General features: G+C 31.1%; 4 protein-coding genes and 1 long non-coding RNA gene across 6 annotated transcripts; 4 read left to right on the top strand and 1 right to left on the bottom strand.

The window, feature by feature from the left end:
• Positions 1 to 6,281: 6,281 nt before the first annotated feature.
• On the top strand, positions 6,282 to 8,418 carry LOC107896334 (uncharacterized). The gene is made up of 3 exons (XM_016821491.2): positions 6,282 to 6,832; positions 7,113 to 7,166; positions 7,969 to 8,418. The coding sequence occupies exons 1-3, from the start codon at positions 6,521 to 6,523 to the stop codon at positions 8,200 to 8,202; spliced, it is 600 nt and encodes a 199-aa protein (XP_016676980.1). The 5' UTR covers positions 6,282 to 6,520; the 3' UTR covers positions 8,203 to 8,418.
• Positions 8,419 to 8,755: 337 nt separating this feature from the next.
• Positions 8,756 to 10,748, top strand: LOC107896335 (uncharacterized). Its single transcript, XR_001683696.2, has 4 exons — positions 8,756 to 9,184; positions 9,341 to 9,501; positions 9,633 to 9,793; positions 10,404 to 10,748. It is a non-coding gene; the product is annotated as an uncharacterized lncRNA (long non-coding RNA).
• Positions 10,749 to 13,834: 3,086 nt separating this feature from the next.
• Positions 13,835 to 16,552, top strand: LOC107896336 (40S ribosomal protein S14). Of its 2 annotated transcripts, XM_041076691.1 has the most exons (7): positions 13,835 to 13,962; positions 14,797 to 14,897; positions 15,375 to 15,494; positions 15,578 to 15,623; positions 15,878 to 15,963; positions 16,048 to 16,177; positions 16,274 to 16,552. In XM_041076691.1, exons 2-7 carry the CDS (start codon positions 14,895 to 14,897, stop codon positions 16,339 to 16,341), a joined length of 453 nt encoding a protein of 150 aa, XP_040932625.1. In that variant the 5' UTR covers positions 13,835 to 13,962; positions 14,797 to 14,894; the 3' UTR covers positions 16,342 to 16,552. The 2 variants fall into 2 exon arrangements, with proteins under 2 accessions (XP_040932625.1, XP_016676982.2); XM_016821493.2 differs by lacking the exon at positions 13,835 to 13,962 and having other exon boundaries at positions 14,778 to 14,897.
• Positions 16,553 to 16,803: 251 nt separating this feature from the next.
• Positions 16,804 to 18,774, top strand: LOC107896338 (ubiquitin-60S ribosomal protein L40). The gene is made up of 5 exons (XM_016821495.2): positions 16,804 to 17,450; positions 17,543 to 17,629; positions 17,724 to 17,826; positions 18,396 to 18,462; positions 18,550 to 18,774. The coding sequence occupies exons 1-5, from the start codon at positions 17,348 to 17,350 to the stop codon at positions 18,574 to 18,576; spliced, it is 387 nt and encodes a 128-aa protein (XP_016676984.1). The 5' UTR covers positions 16,804 to 17,347; the 3' UTR covers positions 18,577 to 18,774.
• Positions 18,775 to 19,975: 1,201 nt separating this feature from the next.
• Positions 19,976 to 21,124, bottom strand: LOC107895415 (agamous-like MADS-box protein AGL92). The gene has a single exon (XM_016820700.2). The coding sequence runs from the start codon at positions 21,122 to 21,124 to the stop codon at positions 19,976 to 19,978; it is 1,149 nt and encodes a 382-aa protein (XP_016676189.2).
• Positions 21,125 to 21,844: the final 720 nt, after the last annotated feature.

Here is a 21,844-nt window from a genome sequence, read left to right as displayed (position 1 = left end):
TCGGACTGGTTGTGCTGTTTGTCTGATACCATTTTCTATTACAATTAAAAAATTTATAAATAAAAAATACATCCCCAATAATTTTGTGATGCATCAGTTTTTAAAATTAATCTATCACCTTGTTTTGGTAAATAGACTTTTGAGGTATAATTTACTTCTGATTTTACATTTTTAATAATTTTCGAGTCTTTTTTAGACCAACTAAAAGTTTTATCCTTTTTTTAATTTTTCATACAAGTCTCCTATTTTTTGAGATAAATTAGGAAAGAAGTTTCTTCCATAATTAACTATTCCTAAAAATTGTTGAAGTTGTTTTTGATATTTAATTTCTTCAGGAAATTCTTTTATTTTTACTATAATATGATTTTGTAGTTTAAGACCATCAACAGATAGATTTAAGCCTAAAAATTCTATTTCTGTTTTTTCTAATTCTATTTTCTTAGGACTCAAAATAATTCCATGTTTTATGAATTCTTGAGAGATAATATTTAAATGTTTTCTATGTTTTTCCAGAGTTTCTGAAAATATTAAAATATCATCTATATAAACTACACAATTTTTTGTATTTATTAAATATAGAATCCATCCATCTTTGGAAGATTTGAGGTGCATTACATAACCCAAATGGCATTACTCTCCATTGATAATGACCATTACGTGCGCTAAATAAGACACATATTTTATATAGTATTAGGTAATAATTATTAGAAAAATATCAAATCTATAATTTATTACATTTATAGATAATATTTCAATTTCTAAGATTATGTATTTGAACTGTTTTCATACCTATTGGTGTTGTTGAATTTGTACTAATATTGTCTTCTTCTTCTTCTATTTGAGAATTAGAAGGTAAAATTAAATTATCATTTGTATTTGTTATAGCATTATTTTTAAAATATAGTCTATATCCAGATGACATATATTCTATAGTACTTACTGGTTTTGAAGTACTAGCACCACTTATTCTATCAATCATCCAATCTTTTAGTATTGACAGATCTTTTAGATGTAATAATTTTGGTTGTATTTCTGTAGTAAATTCATTGGGTTCAAATAACTCAATTATTTTATTATTAATTTGTTTAATTTCTACTTCTGCCGTGTTGGTATATTCATTAATAGAAGTTCAACTTATTGCTAGATCTTCTGCTAAATCACTAATTTCAGAATTTTTTGTCTGAATTCTTAAACATAAACATTCTTCTATTAGAGGATCTGTAATAGATATAAAATAGTTTGGTTTAACTTTAAATCCTATTACACCAGTGTGTAAATTAGACAGAATACCACTAATAAGTGCTTTTATCGGGTTTTCAAATCTTTTATCTAATAAAACTGCTATTATAGGTATATCATGTCCTTTTCTAAATAAAGCTCTAATTGTTATCATAATTATACCTAAATGTATATATCTAACTTGAGAATATTTCTTTTTAATTCTCTTAATTTTTTCTTTAGTAAATAATGGGATTTCTGTTAATCCACCTCTAGTATCTTTAGCGACTGTGTTGCCACTAATTTTTTCTATATGTCTTTGACTCCATATTTTAAACTTAGATATTTTATATATTTCTTCTTTAGTAATATGATTTTTATTTATTTTTTCTATCATTTCATCAGAAAAGTCTTTTTCTTCTTCAATCAAATTTCCTAATTTTATATCTTGTTGTTCAGACTTAGGAATTTCTTCTAATTGATTTTTAGAACTATTTCCTACATTAAACATAAATATATATTCTTCTTCATCTGAATCAGAATCTGTTTCTGATATTAACTCATATAATATTTCTTCAGGATTTATTTCCTCTTCATAACAAATTTCTAAATCTTGTTCTTCTAGACTTTTTATCATTTTTTTAGCACTTTTCCTTCATTAGGATAGTTTGGTGCTATATGACCTTCTTCATCACGTATAAAACATAGACTTTTTAGGAGTTTTTCTTCTAACAATTTTTTTCTTTTTCTTATTATTATTACCAGTATATTTTTTATTTCCTGGTTTCCATTTAATAAATTTATATTTTCTATTTTTCTTTCTATGTTTTTTATAAGTATTAGGACGTATTGTTTTACATCCAAATTCCCATTCATTTTCTAGAATTTTTGTACAATGACTATAGGTTAATTTATTTTTTACTTGTTTAGCGGCTTTAGTTTGTAAACAATGTGAAGTTATTCTTTCTTTTACAAAATTAATTCTATTTCCTATAGAATCTATATTTTCTTTTGCTATTCTTGATTCTTTGCTATATTTATCTAAATAAGACACATATTTTTTATACATATCTCATCTCATGGTGGGGGTAATTTATAAAAGTATTGATTTTTCCAAAATTCTATATTTTCATTTTTTAATTTTTGATATTCATGAAGAAATTTTTTAGAAAATTCTTCTAAATATCTTATATCACATAATTTAATTTTTGACAAAATATAACTGGCTATACTATCTTGATCTTTTTTATCAAAATAACCGCAAAATTCTGTTTTTAGAATATTTGTTAATCCTTTTAAAAGATCTTTAGGAGTATCTATTTGATTAATTAGTTGTCCTTTTTGGACTTTTCCTACTTCTGATTCTTCCCATCGTCTTAAGAATTGTAAAACATCTCCTTGAAAAGTTCCTACAAAATAATTTAAAAAATTTTCTTTTGACCAAGTACCGTTGTTGTTACTTATCTGACTAGTATTCTCTCTTTGGATTAAATGCAGTTAATTCTGTGGAGTTAAACAATATGTTATAATAGTTATATTTCTGTATTATAATATATATTATAATATTTAGATATTTTATATATTATAACTTTATGAAAGTTACTTATTTTATAAATATCATATTATAGTTAGCATTTCCTTTGTTGAGTTTTTTATGGACAGTAGTCCATTCCCTGACTTGTTCTAGAGGTTTTTTACCTTTATCCATAAGGCCTGCTAAGATAATCAGCAATAATATTATCAGTACCTTTAACATATAAAACTTCAAAATTAAAACTACATAATTCATTATACCATCTAATTCTTCTAGGTACATTTTCTAAACTATTATTAGTAAGAAATTGTTTAACTGCCTGATTATCAGTTTTCATAATAAAATTTTCAAATGCTAGATATATAAGAAAGGTATTTATTGCTTTTTTAATAGCTAATAATTCATTTTCATATATAGCATAATTAACTTCATTTGGTTTAAATTTTCCAGAACTATATCCACATATTAGTTCTTCAGTTTTTGCTGTTTTAGTCTTTAAAATACATCCCCAATAATTTTGTGATGCATCAGTTTCTAAAATTAATCTATCACATTGTTTTGGTAAATAGACTTTTGGGGTATAATTTATTTCTGATTTTACATTTTTAATAATTTTCGAGTCTTTTTTAGACCAACTAAAAGTTTTATCCTTTTTTAATTTTTCATATAAGTCTCCTATTTTTTGAGATAAATTAGGAAAGAAGTTTCTTCCATAATTAACTATTTCTAAAAATTGTTGAAGTTGTTTTTGATATTTAATTTCTTCAGGAAATTCTTTTATTTTTACTATAATATGATCTTGTAATTTAAGACCATCGACAGATAGATTTAAGCCTAAAAATTCTATTTCTGTTTTTTCTAATTCTCTTTTCTTAGGACTCAAAATAATTCCATGTTTTATGAATTATTAAGAGATAATATTTAAATGTTTTCTATGTTTTTCTAGAGTTTCTAAAAATATTAAAATATCATCTATATAAACTACACAAAATTTTTTATATTTATTAAATATAGAATCCATCCATTTTTGGAAGATTTGAGGACATTATCTATAAAAACTGAATGAAATTACTTTGTCTAGTGAAAGATAGGAACGCTATGATATCATTTCTCTCCTCTAATTATTTTAATTTTTTAAATACACATGCTATTATTGATTTTTATTGTTATACATTAATATTTATTCTCACTGCTTGAATGGGTGAAGTTAAGAATTTTGTACTTGGAGGGTTGAGATAAATTTATAAAAATTAATTTTTGGAAAGGGTCAAAAATAAATTTCTTTTATTTAACCAATGGGTTAAGTTAAATTAAAATTTTTTATGAGGGCTAAAGTTATAAATTGAGTTAACTAAAAGGTTAAAGAAACTTAATTAAATTATTAATTTTTTAGAATGGTTAATCTTGCAGTTTTTTTATTTAACAAAAAAGCTTGTCACAATTTAGATTTCAAACAAATATCCTTTTTTTCACTTTGATGATTAAAATTTTTTTATTCTATCTTGGTATGTAAACTATTTCTCCACTATAGTTTTGAGTGTTAAAAAAAAAGTTTAAAACACACGAGGGTTTAAAATTTTCCCATATCATCAATGATGTGGGTAAATATTTTGATGATTAAAAAGGTGAGACACATGAAAAATTCAGTGATTTTTTTGTCTGTTAGATATTTCTCCAAATATTTGTTAAGTTGCAAGCAGAACCAGTAATTATGGGAGAAAAATATTAGAGATGGACACTAAAGCTGTACTCAAGCATTTAGAATTTCTTTTTTCTTCTTGCAGGGTTTTATAAAAAATTTAATTTATTATGTTCAACAAGGAATAATTTTCACTCACTTAACTTCACTCCTATACTTAATCTAACTAATTCACACTTTTGTAGATTAATTTTCACTTAGTAGTAATCTCACTCCTATATTTAATCTAAGTTTAACCCACAAATTAGTGCTTAGATTATATCATTTTTTTCTATCTTGGTAACTAATTTTTTTGTCACAAGTGGTACCTAAAATACTTTCTTTTCTCAAGTTGGTACATCCGTTAGTCAATCTATTAAGAATATTTAACAAAAAGGCTTAACCCACAAATTGATATAAAGTATGCATTTTTTTCTTATTCTAACACCTAAACATTTTTAATCATAAGTGGTACTTAGATTACTTTTCATCCTTAAGTTTGGTACCTTATTATTTTAAAACAAAGATAACCAATTGAAAATTGACACGTGGGAAAAAGGCAAAAAGTATTATTTCCCCTTTTATATATGTTTACTTTTTTTTTCTTAAAAATCGAATTAATAACTGAATTGGTCAGCCCCAGTTCGTTTAACTCGTTCATTTGATTTGATCAAATAAATTATTAAAAATTCATAACAATAAAAAAATTAAAAAATACTAAGAAAACCAATTCAACCGGTTTGTATTGATCTGCAGGTCAATTGATTTAACTCCTATCTCCAGACTAGTATCCTGATCAGTTCCCAATCCAACCAGTTTGATTCAATTCTAAAAAATCAATTTTGATCAACAAAATTACTTTTTCAATCCCATCAGGTTGAGCAAACAAGTGGTGAAGTTTAATAACAAAATTAATTGCTAGCGTCTCAACTTCGAGAGGGCAAATTTTGAGCATTGTTGGTATTGCTAGACATCGTAAAAGAATATGAAAGGGCAAAAGAGGAAAAATAGAAAAGAATAGAGGAAACAAATATAATTTTTTTTAAGTTTATATGAAGAGGCAATTTATTATTTGGTTGAAAATTTTTTAGTTGATATAATATTTTGGCGTAAAATGAATAATTGAAAAACAGTTTAGCATTGTTTGTGACAAAAAAAGTTTAAGTACCAACTTGATAAAAGAATATAGTTTAGGTACTAATTTGTGGATTAAGGCTTTTTTAAAATAGATTTAATGGATTGACTAACGGTTTAACTAATGAGGTACCAACTTGAGAAAAAAATTAGACATCACATATGATAAAAAATTTTAGCTACCAAAATAGAAAAAAATATATATTTTAAATACTAATTTATGGATTAAATCTTTAACCTAAATAATTTTCTTTAAGACTTTTAATAAAGTAATTGACTCAATTCGATTTACTTACAATATTTATAATCAATAAAACATTTCTTATATGGAACAAGTATAATTCTCTATCAAACTTAAACAAGGCACAAACATAATGAGGGATCTTATTCTTATCAATTTTCAAAAAGATCAAATCTTATTTTTGAAAATAAATTGGATTATACTGAGAGTTTTCAATTTGATCCTTACCTGTCTTGATTCTAATACGTTTGATCTCATTAATGAGCTGATCATAATCTACGTGATTTATCAAAATAAGATTAAAGTAGATTAAACTAGCTCTGACATAATGTTAAAAAAAATATCGTTATGAGCAATTAATATTAATGGTTTTAGGATCAAATCAATGTCTGATTCGATGGATTAAAATTAAAAAATTATTAAAAATTATAAAACTCCTATTTGAACTGATATTTTATTTGACTCCATACTGATGTATGTATCAATTTTTAATTCTACTGAACCGAAACGACCCGATTTCAACCATCTCGGTTGCATGGATAGATCTAAAAAAAACACACAAAACAAAATGAAAATGAAATGGTGACGCGGCACGTGATGCAAGAATTAGATGAGTTGCTCTCCACCTCACCTGCTTTTACTTGGAAAAAAAAATCCTTCCTCTTATCCGAAATTCTCATTGGCACTTTCTTCTTCTTTTTGTTGAAATTCTCTCATGGCCGGAGCTTTGAGGCAACCCCTCCACTCAACCACCTCCGCCATTCCACCACTGCAACTCTCTAAACCCAGGGCGACCGGTATTTCCCCATCACCGGCATTATTCCTCAAGGACAAAACGCAAGGGTCGTCGAAGCTGAGTAGATTTTACGGTCACCGAAGCCTGATTGTTAAGTTAGTGGGCAAGGCTTCCCCAGGAAAGGATGACATTGCACCTGCAGCTGATGACCTAGAAAATGGAGTCTCACTTGGTACCATGAAATTGCCTTCCAATACTGATATTCAGCGATTCGAAACCTTGTTGTTTCAGGTACTCTACTTGCATTTCTTCATTTTCTTGGAGTTGTATATTTTCTGTCACTGATGTCAACAATTGGAATAGCTCCGTTCGCTAGAGCATACAGCCTGTAGGTGTTAACCACAATAATAATAGAAAAAAGAAAGGGAAAAAAAATCCTTCAGTGATCATTGCATTCTACAAGCTTTCATGCGTTAAGCTGGCGTCTTTATATATCTAGTTCCCGCAAAGTAACCTGTTCTATCAGAGTATTTGATTCTTGTCTTTATCTTTTTCTTTGTTTTTGTAACAGTGGGCGAACAGTCTTTGCCAAGGAGCTAATCTGCCTCTTCCAGTGCCTTTGAAGGTTTGTCATTGCTTCATTGGTATTCTTATTACCTTGAAGTTGTTTTCTTTTTTTACCGCTAATTGGGCAAGCACACATGTTAAATATGATTTTTTGTATTCGTTACTAGGCATAGGCCCATCCATATCCATCAAGACCCTGTACTCTAAATAGATAATATCAACCAAGGTGATACAGGACATTAGTTAAAATTTTATGTTGTTTCCATAAGTCGATGAAATAATTGATATATTAATGCAGTCTACTCATAATGCTAAGAGGACTTGTCTTCAACTCTGTTTCAGAGGAACATTAAATGTGTGCATCACTAATAAAAGATTGAAAATCAATGCCACTAGTTATTCCTGATTCCTATGTCAAAGCTAGCTTCTTCTTTTTTGTAAGAGCAAGCTTTGATTTCTTTTCCAGCAGTGAATTGTATTGACCATGGCATATGAATCAAAGTTTATGGCTTTTATTTTCATAGGACTTTAATTTGATCTGCAACTTTAAATTGTTCAATTTGGTGGGAAGGTTTCTTGCTAGATATGAGACAGATCTAGTTTCTATCTTCGTGCTTCATTTGTTCATCTGCTGTACAATGTCCAAGTTTTTGCAAGACCTGGAAGATTTTAGGTGAACCACATTATATTTATGGATCTAACTTTATCACAGTGGTATATTAACCTTGCTTTTTCCCTGAGTCTTGGGTGCATGTTCTTATTTTAAGTTCTTTGAAGGTAACCATGGTTTTTGGATAATTCTAACTAGTATCTGTAAAATATGACAGCTCCTAATGTTTCTCCACTTTTTGTTCATACAGATCGATAAAATAGCAGGTGGAGCTAGACTTGGTTTTATTACAGTCGGAGATGGAAAGACTGAAGTCCTGGTGTATATAGATTGCTTAGTCTTTCCAGCAACAGATAATTCAGGTCCAATCTTTCGAGCAATAAGAAATGGGACATTAAAAGATCAGTCTCCCCCTGGTGAGCCAAGGATCATGAGAAGTCTTCTTCAGGCCCTGCAAAAGTCTGTTGAAATTGCTAGAGTTTGAGCAAGATTTTTGTTTAATATGTACCACTATTCTCCATTTCCCCGCACTCCCCAACTTTGCTACCGTCTTCTTTTTCTCTCTTTCCTAGATACTTTAAATATTATGTTCATAGTATAAAGAAATCTGGGCTTAATAGTTCTTCATTTTCTGTGTCCAGACTGTTGTTTGTTTTATTCTTTGGAAGATACATATAAATTTTGAAACATGATGGAACAATTTGATGCTTGCCTTCTTTTTATGGAGATACTGCACAATAGATTATTTCAACAATGGTTATAAGTTCTATAAGCAAGGAACCATCTATGCTGTTTTACGTGCGCTTAATGCTTTCCTATTGCATGATCTACATACTTATAAATTGGTTGACAAGAAAGAAAATGTTCTGTCATTTGTCTGTTCTTTGAATTGTCTCTAATGAAATTTAATAATACATTGCCAGCAGGCATAGTTCTAAGTGATATCGCCAAGTCCATTGTCTCATTATGAATGCACTGGATTCTTCGTGCAGAAACAATGACGTTAAAACTCTCCTAGAACAAAATATAGGTAAAGAAAAAAAAAAGTACTTCCTCAGGGTTAATTTTCATAAACAATTGAATATGAAACTGAAATATTCCTTGTATTCTTTTCATTGCTTAGAGATAAGCTAATAGACATAACTAGAAGGTCGTGAAAGTTTCAATTCTGATTTTTGAAAAAAATGCGGAAACCAACAGATTCAAAACGAATGCTTTTTGATGGAAAAGATGGATATGATGCTGTTCTTGTAGGGGTCTTGATATGGTGGTTCTTTTGCCGCTTGTTGGTTGCCAATGGCAGGAGTCAAGATATGCCTGGTTTAGAGGGGCCGAATATTGGAAACTAATTGGTATTTTTTCCAACAGACAGTTTCAGCATGAATTAGCTGCGAGGATGGAGATTCAGAAGCTTAGGTGTCACTTGGTCAGCCTGCTACGTTTGTCCCAAAGGGTGCTTTGTTAAGGTCAGTCTCTCTTCCTGTACAATGTAAATTAGTTGATCATATTTTAATAGAAAAAGCTACCAATTTTTGTGAATGGTTTGAAACTGGATTAAAAGTCATATTTTGTTTTAACAGTAGAATGAATAAAATTATGATAATTTATTACTGAAATCATAGGTTTATGAACAAAAAGATTCACTAGAAGCAGTTACTTTACAGAGGCTGGGATTGGCCTGATGTTGTCATCAACCACCCCATGCGTGACAAGGTTGCATTACAATTTGCAAAAGAGTTGTGCAGATAGAGATTGTGGTGAAAATGTCAAACTTCTCAAACAGGTATCTACTGCTTCATTGCCCAAATGTCCGTACACTCTATTCCTTTGTTGCTTTTACTGATTTTATATATTTAGAGAAGTTATTGGTTGGACTCCTACGTGATTAATTGGTTTGAAATGTTGCTATTCCAGAAGGATCTGCAGGGAAGATTTCAGTTATTGTTCTTCCAGTTCAGGCCACTGGATTCATGTGGACAACCTTAAGTGCCTTATTGAGATTGTGGCACCCAAGCTGAAGTCTCTTAACGTCTTAATGTGATTTTAAGTGGCTTTTGTGGCATACTATGATGCAGGTATAAACCTATTCTGCTGTAATAATTCATATAGGACACTTAATTCTAGTCATTAAGCTGCTGGGGAGACTTAATTGGTGGAAAATGTTTGAACTATGAAATATGTTACGATGGTAATAATCTTGCTGGAAAAACGAGATCCATTATTATTGTTTCATTTGGCATTCTTGATATCTCTACTTATTCCTATATGCGATCATTCATTAGCATCATCAAACTGTATAATTGTTGGAATGTTTAGTCACTCAAATTGAAACTCCTGGATGACTATGATGCTTTAAAGTAGTTAAATCATGAAACATTCTTACGATATCAGGAAGACAGAGAATATAATACAAACTAATGGAGCAAAAACATTAGGTATCTAGAAGTAGTACATGGCACCCCCCTAGGGGACTATTACAAAGATCCAGTTAACTCGTTATCCAATCTTTGTGAAAGACTTTCAGATTCAGTTTCTACATAAATTTAGAGCAAAATAGACCCATAGCAAAGACAAGGGGCCAAAGGGAAATATTGAGGGGATAATTAGCATGTTGAGGGTAGAAAGTGTTAGCAATTGCCGACAAAACAGTTTGCAGAATGGCACAAACTAATCCGACCATTTCAGGGGAAGTACCGGATTTGGAGATGAATGATAAAACCAGGGCAATTTACTTTCGCTCCTCCAGATGACTCTTTCCTTTCCAGCCTTGTAAGCAAGCTCAATGATGCATGTAATGGCAGCCACAGAAGACATTAACATGGCAATCAAAGCATATCGGGGCTTGTTCGCAGCGGAAAGCTGGTCAAAAGCTGCTGACAGAAGCTCGGTAAGAATATTGATTATGAGAAACATCCATTCTGGGATGCTAACCAATGAAATAAGTCAAGAAGATATCATATTTAGTAAACTTTTTAGTCAAATCTTTCTAGAAATTGAATATAAAAAGAGTTGTTGAATGTATTTCTCTTATGTGTTGACTTCTAGTATTACTTGTGCTTTTCGTACAAATGGGGCTGCAATCTGGGTACAGCTGAAAGGTTACAATGTTGGGATTCAAAGTTTAAACCGCAAACCTGCAAAATGCCATCTTTTAAAGATGGGTGTATGAAACCAACTGTACTAAGCGCTCGGTTCAACTCTAGAATTACTTTGTTCACCTTTCGAGTTGAACTACCTTTGACAGGTTACGCCACTTGATTATGAAATGAAGCATCTAATAATGGGACGATAGGTCTGTAGGCGCCATATATTACATATTCTATTACCTTAGCTTCAGAAATTTCTCCATCATCCATGGTGGTTGTGAAACTTTGGTCCATCCCAGCTTCAGGAAAAGGAGTATCTGCTTCATCTTCATCTAGATAAGCTTCAAAAATATCTCCTTCATAATCTGTGATGTCAATCAAATGTTCTGCAGGCCAATAGTCTTCCACCCAAGCTTCTTCATCAGATGAGATGTCCATAAAATATGTTGTCCTTGCAAGCTTCAAAAACACAGGTCTCAAAGTATTCAGCTAAAGGGAAGAAAATGAAGGGGTCAATGTTTGATGACTTAAGCCAAAAGTGCTTTTTTTTAAGCACTACTAAACAGGCCCTTACCAGCTAAAGCAGTGGAGTGCCTGAACTTCGATGATAAGAAATGTTACGTGTACTCGAATAGGTAAGTCGAGTGAGTGATCATTGGAAGATTGGGATGTAAGTTTTGAACGAGGGCTTTCCATAACTTGCAAGGAAGCTCTCATAGAACGATTGCTTGGTGAATAATATTAAAGAGGGGAAAATAAAATAAAGGCTTAATTCATGATTTGCCCCCTCAAGTATATCTATTTTTTTACTTTGATAACTAAACTTTCTTTTTGTCCAAATTGGTACCTAAAAAACACTCACTTCTCAATTTGGTACCTAACCTATGCCTACATTATATTTTTTTAGTCTATCTTTTTACGAACATTAAAAAAATCTTATTAAATGCATTTTTTCTTTTATTAAATGCATTAAAAAATGAAAAATGGAAATAAATATACAAAAAAATCAGAAAATATAAAATCTAGAAAAAAAATATAAATTATAAAAATAAAATTTACAAAAAAATACAATTATTGAAAAAAATTAGTTGAAATTAATAATGTTATTAAAAAATGTAAAAAAATTTGTAAGAATTATAAGAAAAAATGTAAAAAAATATTTAGAAAAGGTTTAGTAATATTTTTTAATAAAATTCTAAAATATATAATTCTAAAATTCTAAAAAAGTATTTAAATTTCAAGTTTTTTTCTTTTGCAATTACTTGAAATTTAATTTTTTTAATTTTTATAACATTTTTCTCTTTTTATATATTTTTTTGACTTTTTCAAATTTATAATTATATATTTTAAAATTTTATATAAAATATATTTCAAATTTATTATACATTATATATGATTTTTTTACATTTTTAATCAAGATAATATACATAATATTTAAAAAATAAAAAGGACACATGGGGTATTCTAATAGTGCCATGTGGTCGATTAATGTTGGTCAACAGTTGGTCAGCTTTGGTCAATAGTCAGTTAAAAAAAGTATTTTTAATATTTAAATATTTAATATTATAATTTTTTATTTTAATTTAAATTCAATATTTTTATTTTAAATAAACCTAATTATCATATGACATTTTTTCACTAGCTAAAACATATCACGTGTCACTTTTGTATTAGCCGAAGTTGTCTAATAATATTTTAATGCCGGTTTAAAATGAACCAAAAATTAAAAAAAAAAGTACTAAATTGAGATAAAAATTAAATATTAAAATAGAAGAATAAGTAGACTCCATTAGCTAAAACGTGGATTAAGTCTAAAATAAAATATGATAGCAACCACAAAGTGGACCACCTTCTTTTATCACTTTCAAACCAATTAATACAGACTTTCTTCTATTGGCTCAATTCTAAACAATGATTTTAGAGATAGAAATGGAAGAAAACTAACATAGGGGCAGCATTGGTAGCAAAAAGGAATTTTAAATATAAAAAAAAATATTTTTTTTAATAATCTCATTATAAATTATGATCGTATCTGTTCTTTTTGACACGAAACTTAGAATTATTCATTACCCCTCCTCAACTCATAAATACGAGGATAATACGCTTCAACGCACTTAAACACACTTTCTCCTACATGGGCTACAATGCCCATGCCAATTCAGCTCAAACTCAATCGAAAAAATTTGATTCAATTCGAATAAATTAAAAAAAGTTTGAATTTCAAATTATTCGAATCAACTCGATTCTTTTCAAATTTCGAGTTCAAATTTTTTAATTCAAATAACTTGAATATTTCGAATAAATCATATATCAAACCCTTTTACTTTCTCCGAAAAATTTTTGCTCCCCTACATCCTCAAATCGTTTTTCCTTTTACTTCCCTTAAAAAAATTTACTTCTCCAAACTCTCAAAAATTTTCCCTTTTATTTTCCCTCAAACTCCAAATTTTTTTTCTAAATTTATGTTTACTATTTATATTATTGAATTAAATTTTATATTTTGTACTATTTATATTATTGGATTGTTTAATTATGCTGAACCTTTGTCAATTTATGTTAAAATTAAATTATTGATGATGCCATAAAATGTTTGTATTAAAAAAATTTTATTGGTATCAATTTCACATTTTATCTTTAAAATAAATTTTATTAAAAAATTACATTTTTTACATTTAATATATATATATTTTATTTCAAAATACATTATTACAAGAATAAGAATATAATTGAAGCAACTAAGCAAGCAAATAAGTTAACCCGTATATAAAAGATTAATAAATAAATTATGAGGAGATGGAAGTTAATAACAAATTTGATTATGGTGGTTGGTGTTGAAAAGTCAAATAAGGTAGGTGTTGAAAAGTCAAAAATGGTGGGAGGTGCAATTGGCACCGAAAGAAAAAAATAGTTGACAAGTTGTTTAAAGTTGAAATGGATAAGTACAATTTTGGTCCCTAATTTTTTAGGCCATTTGCAAGTTAGTCCCTAAACCTCAACTATAAATAGGCCTAACCATTTCTCATTTCAACTATCCCAACCAATCTTTCTCTCTTAATTTTCTCTCTTCTCCCATTTGAGAATTCTTAAGGAATTCTATTTGTTTGTAATATTTTGAAGATAGTAAAGTTATCATCTGGTGTTAGTGCCTGAGGACGTAGGTATAATTTACCGAACCTCGTTAAAACTCGTGTGTTCTTTCTTGTCCTATTTTTCTTTCAATATTTGAGGATATAATAGTAGTATTTAATTGTGCTATTAAATTACTATAGAAGGGATATTCTGACTAAGGAAAGACTTGGTATTTAAGAGATCCATGTGATCCACATCTCTTCCCTGATAATTGAACTTTGTGTGATTTTTTAGTACAATAATTTACACGCTTCCGACCCTATTGTAATAACAGTTGGCAATGACTATAAAGACCTAAAGTATTTTTTTAATTTAACTCGAATAATATTCGATTTCATACGAATTTCATCTCACTCGACTTGATTCGAGAAAATTTCAAATCAAGTTAGAATGATAAAATATAATTCTTTAACTTGATTACCTCGAAATTTTTTCATTCTGACTTGATTTAATACAACGAACACATAATACTTAAGACTCCAGCTGCATGAGATGTTTAACTATATATTCCTTCAAATTGTTAGCAAGACATAAAGTTCTAAAACATTACACTATTAAGCACCACTTATAAAATTAAAAACTAAATTTGATTTTTTTGAGTTTATTATTTATATAATAATTTTTACTTTTCTTTTGGACATTATTTATAATTTTTACTGAAATAATTTGTTAGAAATACCGATTAAACTCTCTGTTTCGAACTATAAATTACAAACATTTTCCTAATCCCCTCCTCAAAAATTAAAATAATAAAATGACGTATTTACCACTATGCCTATAGTAACCTAATGAGGCCTTTTTCGTCATTTAATGTAAGGGTCAACAAAACCCTAACTATATAATGATAGTAACTGCTTTCCCAGTTTCTCTTTGAAAGCCAGAGTTGCTGGAGGCTGAAGCTCAGTCAAAGTGCTGTCTTAAAACCCTAGTTTTCGAGCTCTCTTTCAGTTTTCCGGAATCCATGGTAAGTCTCTCTTTCCAATCTATTTTCAGTTATCGGCAACAAGTTGAATCTTGTTTGGCTGCTGGGAAAAAAAGTTTAGGATTGGGGTATAGAAAAGGGTGAATTTTAAGGACTAAATGTAATGTAATTTTGTAATAAGCTATTTGAAGTTTTTTGGTTTTCCTTTTTCAGTTTGGTGTTATTTACGTCGCACTAGCTTTTATTATGTATGAATGCCAGGAAAACTGAAGCAAAACAAAACTATAAATATGCAATTTTTTTCTTAGTCTTGAAATGGGAAGGTTCAAGTTGGAATAATTTACTAATTGGATTAGGTTTAACCTTGTACCAAAATTGCCTTCTCTATGGACAATGTTTGTTTCAGATTCAAGCGGGGTGGGATTTTGGGGTTAGTTTTTACTAGTATAGGACAAGTTTATTAAGACTTAATTGCAAATAAGATAGCTTATGTGTTCATTGATTTGGGATATTTTGTAGTCAAGGAGAAAGGTTAGGGAGCCCAAGGAGGAGAATACTAACCTTGGACCTGCTGTTCGAGAGGGTGAGCATGTTTTTGGGGTGGCTCACATTTTTGCTTCATTCAATGACACATTTATTGTAAGCGATGACACCCTCTATTGACAATGATTTTTGTTTTTGTGGAAATTCTTACTGTTAACATGCTATGGTTGGATTTGCAGCACGTGACTGATTTGTCTGGAAGGGAAACAATGGTTCGAATCACTGGTATGGTTTATGATTCTATTTAAAAATGAATGCTTTGGCTATCTTGGGTTTTTGGTGTCCTTGCCATCTCTAGTGCTTTAAAGTCATTTTCATTGGTATTAATACTTCAACTGCCTATTTCATAAATTGGATGTGGCAGTTGTATCTTTATCATAAAAAGTGTTAACTTCACATTTTAACATGCGATGATACTCATGTTCCAGAATGGAGTTATTTGAATGAACAATATTCTTCTATCTTTTTCTAAACAACAGGTGGTATGAAGGTGAAAGCTGATAGGGATGAGTCTTCCCCTTATGCGGCCATGCTTGCGGCACAAGATGTTTCTCAACGCTGCAAGGTGTTACAGCTTACCCTCTGAATTATGGTTCAATATGTAATTATAAGTAGTGAACTCATTCCATTAAGCATTTGCTATCCGCAGGAGTTGGGTATTACTGCCCTTCATATAAAGCTCCGAGCTACTGGAGGAAACAAGACGAAGACCCCTGGTCCTGGTGCTCAGTCAGCACTTAGAGCCCTTGCTCGTTCAGGCATGAAAATTGGTCGAATAGGTGCAGTTCTTTCATCCTTTCATTTCTGAATGTGTCTATTAAGTCGTTTCACTTTGACTCTTGTAAATTGACAAATAACCTTTTTGTTTTCCTCAGAGGATGTTACTCCCATTCCCACTGATAGTACCCGTAGAAAGGGTGGCAGACGTGGAAGAAGGCTCTGATTCTTTGCTTTATATCAATTACTCACTCAGCTACTACTGCTGTGGTGCTTGGAGTTTTCTTTGTTAAACAGTTTTCTTTATATTCAAGTGTGTTTTGCTCGGTTCTCTTGCTGCACATTTAGTTTTTTGGAATGGATTTTAGATCTTTTATCTAGACAGGAAAAAGTTGTGGAACTATTTAATGCAGCTTCAAAGTTAAGCTTTTATATTATTGAGGTTTTTATAAATATTTTATAATCAGATCCATATTTTCATAATTGCATAATAAACCAAATTTTCTAGGTTAACAAATACCAGAAATCCAGATTCCAGATTTCTTCTAAAATGGTGCAAGAGATTGAGACGTAGGATTCACATAATAATGCAGCACAATACGTTGCTGTACGAGGGAACTAAAAAATGTGAAATGATCTTTTCAGCTGAATAAAATTTTAAAAATTATAATAAAACATTCATTAGTAATCTAAAATTTAAAATCTTCAAAGCATGTTGTTTCTACTTTTTAGTAGGTGCATGAGCAAGTCACTCTTCGATCAATGGGTTAAACATTGAGGTTCGACGATGTAGGGTGTTTATGAATTGAACAAAAGTAAACGACGCAAGACAAAAGGAGATGTAAGGATCCCTTACAAATGCTGATCTCATACTGTAGGAATAAATACTGTAATGTTGTTGTCTTAGGGTCATCCTATTCCTATATAGCTCAAAATCAAAGTAATATCCACCTGACTCCTGATCGGGTAACACGTGCAGTACTTGTGGGAGTCGAGAGCATCAACCTCCTCTTTCTCTATGGCTGTCCATCCTCCATTTTCCAGTAATGGATGGCTTGTCTACTTTAGATAAAACCTTATTTCTTTTCCTCTTTTGGGCTCAAAGGGGAAAAAGCCCTAATACAATCTCATATCCAACAACAACAAAAAAACCCTAGAAAACGAGTATAAAAGCCTCTGAATGTTTTAGCTGCTCATTGTTCTTGTGGAGGAAGAGAGAGAGGGAGGAAAAGATGCAGATATTCGTGAAAACCCTAACTGGCAAGACCATAACTCTCGAGGTCGAGAGCAGCGATACCATTGACAACGTCAAAGCCAAGATCCAAGACAAAGAAGGTCCTTTTCCTTCTACAATTTTGCATTTCTATGTATCATAACTTCTTAAATTTGATTTAAACTGATTTTCTTTTATGAACTAACAAACACAGGAATCCCACCGGACCAACAACGTCTCATATTCGCCGGAAAACAGCTCGAAGATGGCCGTACCTTGGCTGACTACAACATCCAGAAAGGTTTCTCTATTGAGTATTAGAAGATGTTTTCTACATTTTTTTATTTGATTAATATACTTAAAAGACTCTTGCTCTTAAATTTTTTTCGACGTAGAATCAACACTTCATCTTGTTCTGAGGTTGAGAGGTGGAATTATTGAGCCTTCTTTGATGGCTTTGGCTCGCAAATACAACCAAGACAAGATGATTTGCCGCAAGTAAGTTACTTTTCTTTGTTTTATTTTGTGGGCATCTTTTAGTATTCTGCTAAGGCCTAAGGGGGACCTGACTTAGCCTCTACTGTTGATGTGAAATGGGATAGAGGTCATACGAGGTCCTAATAGTGATTGTAACCATTTTTTCTACTTTGTCAGATGAGCTACTTTTTCATGGCTGTTGATTTTCATGAATGGCATAATCCTCAGAATGCGATAGATTAATCTCAATTTACTATTTTGTAGTACCATAAATGGGACTACAAGTTGAACCCTCTTTTGAGCTAAAGAATGAAAAGGAGGGCATCTTAGTTCCCAAAATTCAAATTTCCATTCTCAACTTTGTCAACTGGGCTAAACTTTACTTGGCAGTTGATTTTCTAGTGTGGTACATGATAATCAATGCTCTGTTTCGTGCTTATGTAGCTTGAGAAATCCCAAGATTGATTTCTTCTGAGTAATGAGAATTTTTAAGATCAAAGTGAAGGAGCTAATTAGTAGTCTGCCTTTTGCATGTTATCTTTAAAGACGCATGTGCATGTTATTTGATAATTGAGAATGTGCGTTGCTAGGTGTTATGCTCGTCTGCATCCAAGAGCCGTGAACTGCCGCAAGAAGAAGTGTGGTCACAGCAATCAGGTTTGTATTGTTGCAGATTCTGTTATCTTTTTCACATTTTGTTGCAGATTGAATTAAGTTAATATAAATGCCTTTCCCTTGTTGCAGTTGAGGCCGAAAAAGAAGATCAAGTAGACACTGACTAGTGTTATACTGTCTGCTTTAAAAGAAATTGAATGTCAGACTAGGAAAATATTTCCATTTGGTTCTTTTGCTATTATTCTATTTTGTTAAGATTTTGTTTGTGGGTTCCGGATTTGATGTTCCAATGTATGTTTGGACAATCTTATGTGTTTTTTCTTGGAAATTTTAAGAAGGCTAGTTTTAGAAGTATTTTTTAAAAATGTTAGTGTGAAAATCAAATTTTTATAGATTTAAATTCTAATTTCATACCAACAATGGTAAAATTCATTAAGATGAGAATATTATCAGAAAATTTGTAAATTAAGTAGAAAAAGGTACATAACTTATCAAATTAGCAGATGTAATAAATAAAAGAAAATTAAAAAAATTCAACATTAGTATGATACTTAAGATGAGTAATAAAAAATAGAAATCATAATCAGTGTATAGATTTTGGCTCTCCTCGTTCCTAACTGAAACTCCCAAAACCTCCCTAATTCCATTTCTTTGCAATAATAACGGCCACCATGATGTCCAAGCCCTTGTTTTTTTTTTTCTACTTATCTAATTTCTAGTAATGTTTGCATCTTTTTATATTTTTTATTAAATTTAATTGATCAATTTATTTTTTTAAAATTTTTTTTAGGTGAAAAGTTCACATGTAAAAATGCACAAAAATAATTGTGTAGATTTTTTAAAATCAAGATTAAATTAATAAAATATTTGAATGTTGAGTGTTAAAATTATTATTATGTCGATTTGAAAAATTACAATCTTTAACCTATTGGTGATTAAAAAAAGATAATTAAATAATTGGATAATATTTTATAATTTTTTTATAATTAAATGATAAGAAAAAGAAATTTATTAATAATTGTGTGGTTTCATAGTTTACCCTTTTTCTTAATTGCTTGTAACTTAACAATCAATTTATAATCCTAGTAAGCTTTTGTTTATGGATGATTTATTTTAAAGATATATAGCTATAATGTAAAATGACAAATCAATTTAAAATTCACGTGAGCTTTACAATTAAATCAGTGAGGTGATTGATATTTTAATCACACTCTACTTCAAAAGTAGTAATATGTTCTGTAAATAAAAAATTAAAAGCAACATTTTTTTTTTATAAAAAGCGAGAGAATTACAAGTTTGAACGTTGATGATTAAATAACCAGTAATCAGTTTAACCACTCTTCCCATATTTGTTGAGAAAAACATTACATTTTATTAGATCTTAATAATTGACTCGCAAAAATATAACTACTTGACCTTGAAATGACATATAAAAACGAGACACTAGGAATTTAGGCCATATTCAATGACTCAAACGTTTACCATATGACGACTTATTGTGGATAAACCAACATGACACTAAGGAAGCTTTCTTTCATGGCGAAAAGTTGATGGGCTAGTTTTTGTCATCAAATTGTCCGGTTTCACGATTGCCTTCGACGCCATGGCTGCTGCTTCCACCACCAAAAAACCTTAAAGGGTTCCCTCGAAAATCACTTGCAGGAGAACTGCTTTCCAGTGGTCCCAACGGGAAATGTCCCGGCCCCATATCATTGTCGAAAGGCCCAAGACTGTCTCCTTTAAGCAGATCGTCGCTAAGAGGCTCAAATGGGGGTAGTTCCGGGTTAGCAGTACCAACACTTGAGGAGCTATCATAACCAAATGGAGCCATTGGCGGCCTCGGTTCTATAGCAGCACTTGAGCTGCCGCCGTAAGAGAATCTTGTCAGCCCCGGCTCAGGTGCAATACTTGAGTTGCCACCATGTGAGGGCCTTGGCTGACGGAGACTTGAGCTACCAGCGCCGCCAAGTGATGATCCGGTAGCAGCAGCAAAGGGATCATGATATGTTAAGCACATCTCCCTCCTGCTAGCTTCACCTCTAATATAATTGGTGTTAGTATTGGCGTTTAACGGATCCTCCCAGGGAAAGTCCTCAAAGGTGTCTTTGTCTCCAACACCTGCATCAGCAATGCCAATAGTTTGACCGACTGCAGGTGCACGGCCTTGGGGTGGTGGTGGTGGTGGTGGTAAAGGAACATCTCCTTGAGTGGGACCAACAGATGGAGGAGGAAATTTTTCATAAAATTCCTGAAGTTTCCCCATGTCTGTCCTCATTGTTTCCATATACCACTTTATGTCATCGAGTTCATTAACGCTAAAGTCATCTAGCTTCTTGCCTTGTTCGCATTGAAGCATGAGCTGATCCACCTCCATTTCCTTGGTTTTCCTGGTTTCCTTCCTGAGTTGGTCTTGCGACTTGGAAATCATCTCTTTGTAGTAGGTCTCCAAGTTCATCGATTTCTTCATGCGTTCTACCTCGGGAATTTCGTTGAACCTCCGTAGCAGTTGTTCCATCTGTTCACGCGACGGCCACACTATTGGCTCCTCTTCGTTTTTAGTGTATATTACAATGCCACCTTCTACACCACATAGAGTGGTCAGCTCCGTCACTTTCTTCACCAGCCCTTGCCTCCTTTTCCTCAGGCTTGCTTTTCGGGCACTGCTATTTTCTATCCAAGCAAGCTTAACTTTCTTTCCTGTCATTTCTATCGCTAGTTTTGCAAGCTTAACAGTTTCTGATTGCTTGTCAACTAGTGCTCTCTCTCTCTTGCTCTCAAACTGTTTCTAACAGAGGGTGAAGGAAAGAATTGGGTTGCTTGAAACGAGTGGCGAATGAGGCCTTTATATAGTGAGTGAGTACAAGGCAGAATGGGGAGTTTCAAGGCAAAATCATTTGGAGACTCGAACAACACAAAGGCATATGCATAATAGGCAACGAAATCCAATTGTCAAGATTCTAAATATAAATGGTGGTTGGTAAATCTTTGTAAATCATGGAAATATAAATCACCATTTGGATTTCCCCTCAACATTAACTTTAAAATAATTATTTATCTATGGGTAAGAAGCAATATTATGTTTAAGAATAAAATTTATCTGTTTACGTCAATTTTTTTAAAGATAAAATTATATTATCATATTTGAAAAGTAAATTGATTGATCATTCAATTTTTAAAAGGCAAAATGATATTATCATATTTGTAAAGTAAATTGATCGGCCGGTCTTTTAAAGATAAAACTATGTTATCATAAATGAATGGGAGATTGATCGTTATTTAATTACGGTATTCTTTGCTTATTTAATTCATAGTAAAAAATATCAATAGTTGAATTAAACATGTATTATTCATTATGAATATCACACATTTATTATATCCGCTATACCAAACGGGTATTAGTGTTTACGTAATTAAGAGTTTGTTT

The sequence above is a fragment of the Gossypium hirsutum genome, chromosome A09, assembly GCF_007990345.1.
Source record: "Gossypium hirsutum isolate 1008001.06 chromosome A09, Gossypium_hirsutum_v2.1, whole genome shotgun sequence".
NCBI classification, from domain to species: Eukaryota; Viridiplantae; Streptophyta; class Magnoliopsida; order Malvales; family Malvaceae; genus Gossypium; species Gossypium hirsutum.
Note: the sequence above shows the minus strand (reverse complement) of the source record. Positions and strands in the feature narration are given on the sequence as shown.

What these genes read in the sequence shown, in the direction of transcription:
- LOC107896334 (XM_016821491.2), top strand. Translation starts at nt 6,521, where the DNA reads ATGGCCGGAGCTTTGAGGCAACCCCTCCACTCAACCACCTCCGCCATT. An exon ending in TCGAAACCTTGTTGTTTCAG is followed by an intron (nt 6,833 to 7,112) that starts GTACTCTACTTG and finishes TTTTTGTAACAG; the next exon opens with TGGGCGAACAGTCTTTGCCA. An exon ending in CTCTTCCAGTGCCTTTGAAG is followed by an intron (nt 7,167 to 7,968) that starts GTTTGTCATTGC and finishes TTGTTCATACAG; the next exon opens with ATCGATAAAATAGCAGGTGG.
- LOC107896336 (XM_041076691.1), top strand. An exon ending in AACAATGGTTCGAATCACTG is followed by an intron (nt 15,624 to 15,877) that starts GTATGGTTTATG and finishes TCTAAACAACAG; the next exon opens with GTGGTATGAAGGTGAAAGCT. An exon ending in ATGTTTCTCAACGCTGCAAG is followed by an intron (nt 15,964 to 16,047) that starts GTGTTACAGCTT and finishes TGCTATCCGCAG; the next exon opens with GAGTTGGGTATTACTGCCCT.
- LOC107896338 (XM_016821495.2), top strand. Translation starts at nt 17,348, where the DNA reads ATGCAGATATTCGTGAAAACCCTAACTGGCAAGACCATAACTCTCGAG. An exon ending in CAAGATCCAAGACAAAGAAG is followed by an intron (nt 17,451 to 17,542) that starts GTCCTTTTCCTT and finishes TAACAAACACAG; the next exon opens with GAATCCCACCGGACCAACAA. An exon ending in TGACTACAACATCCAGAAAG is followed by an intron (nt 17,630 to 17,723) that starts GTTTCTCTATTG and finishes TTTTCGACGTAG; the next exon opens with AATCAACACTTCATCTTGTT.
- LOC107895415 (XM_016820700.2), bottom strand. Translation starts at nt 21,124, where the DNA reads ATGACAGGAAAGAAAGTTAAGCTTGCTTGGATAGAAAATAGCAGTGCC.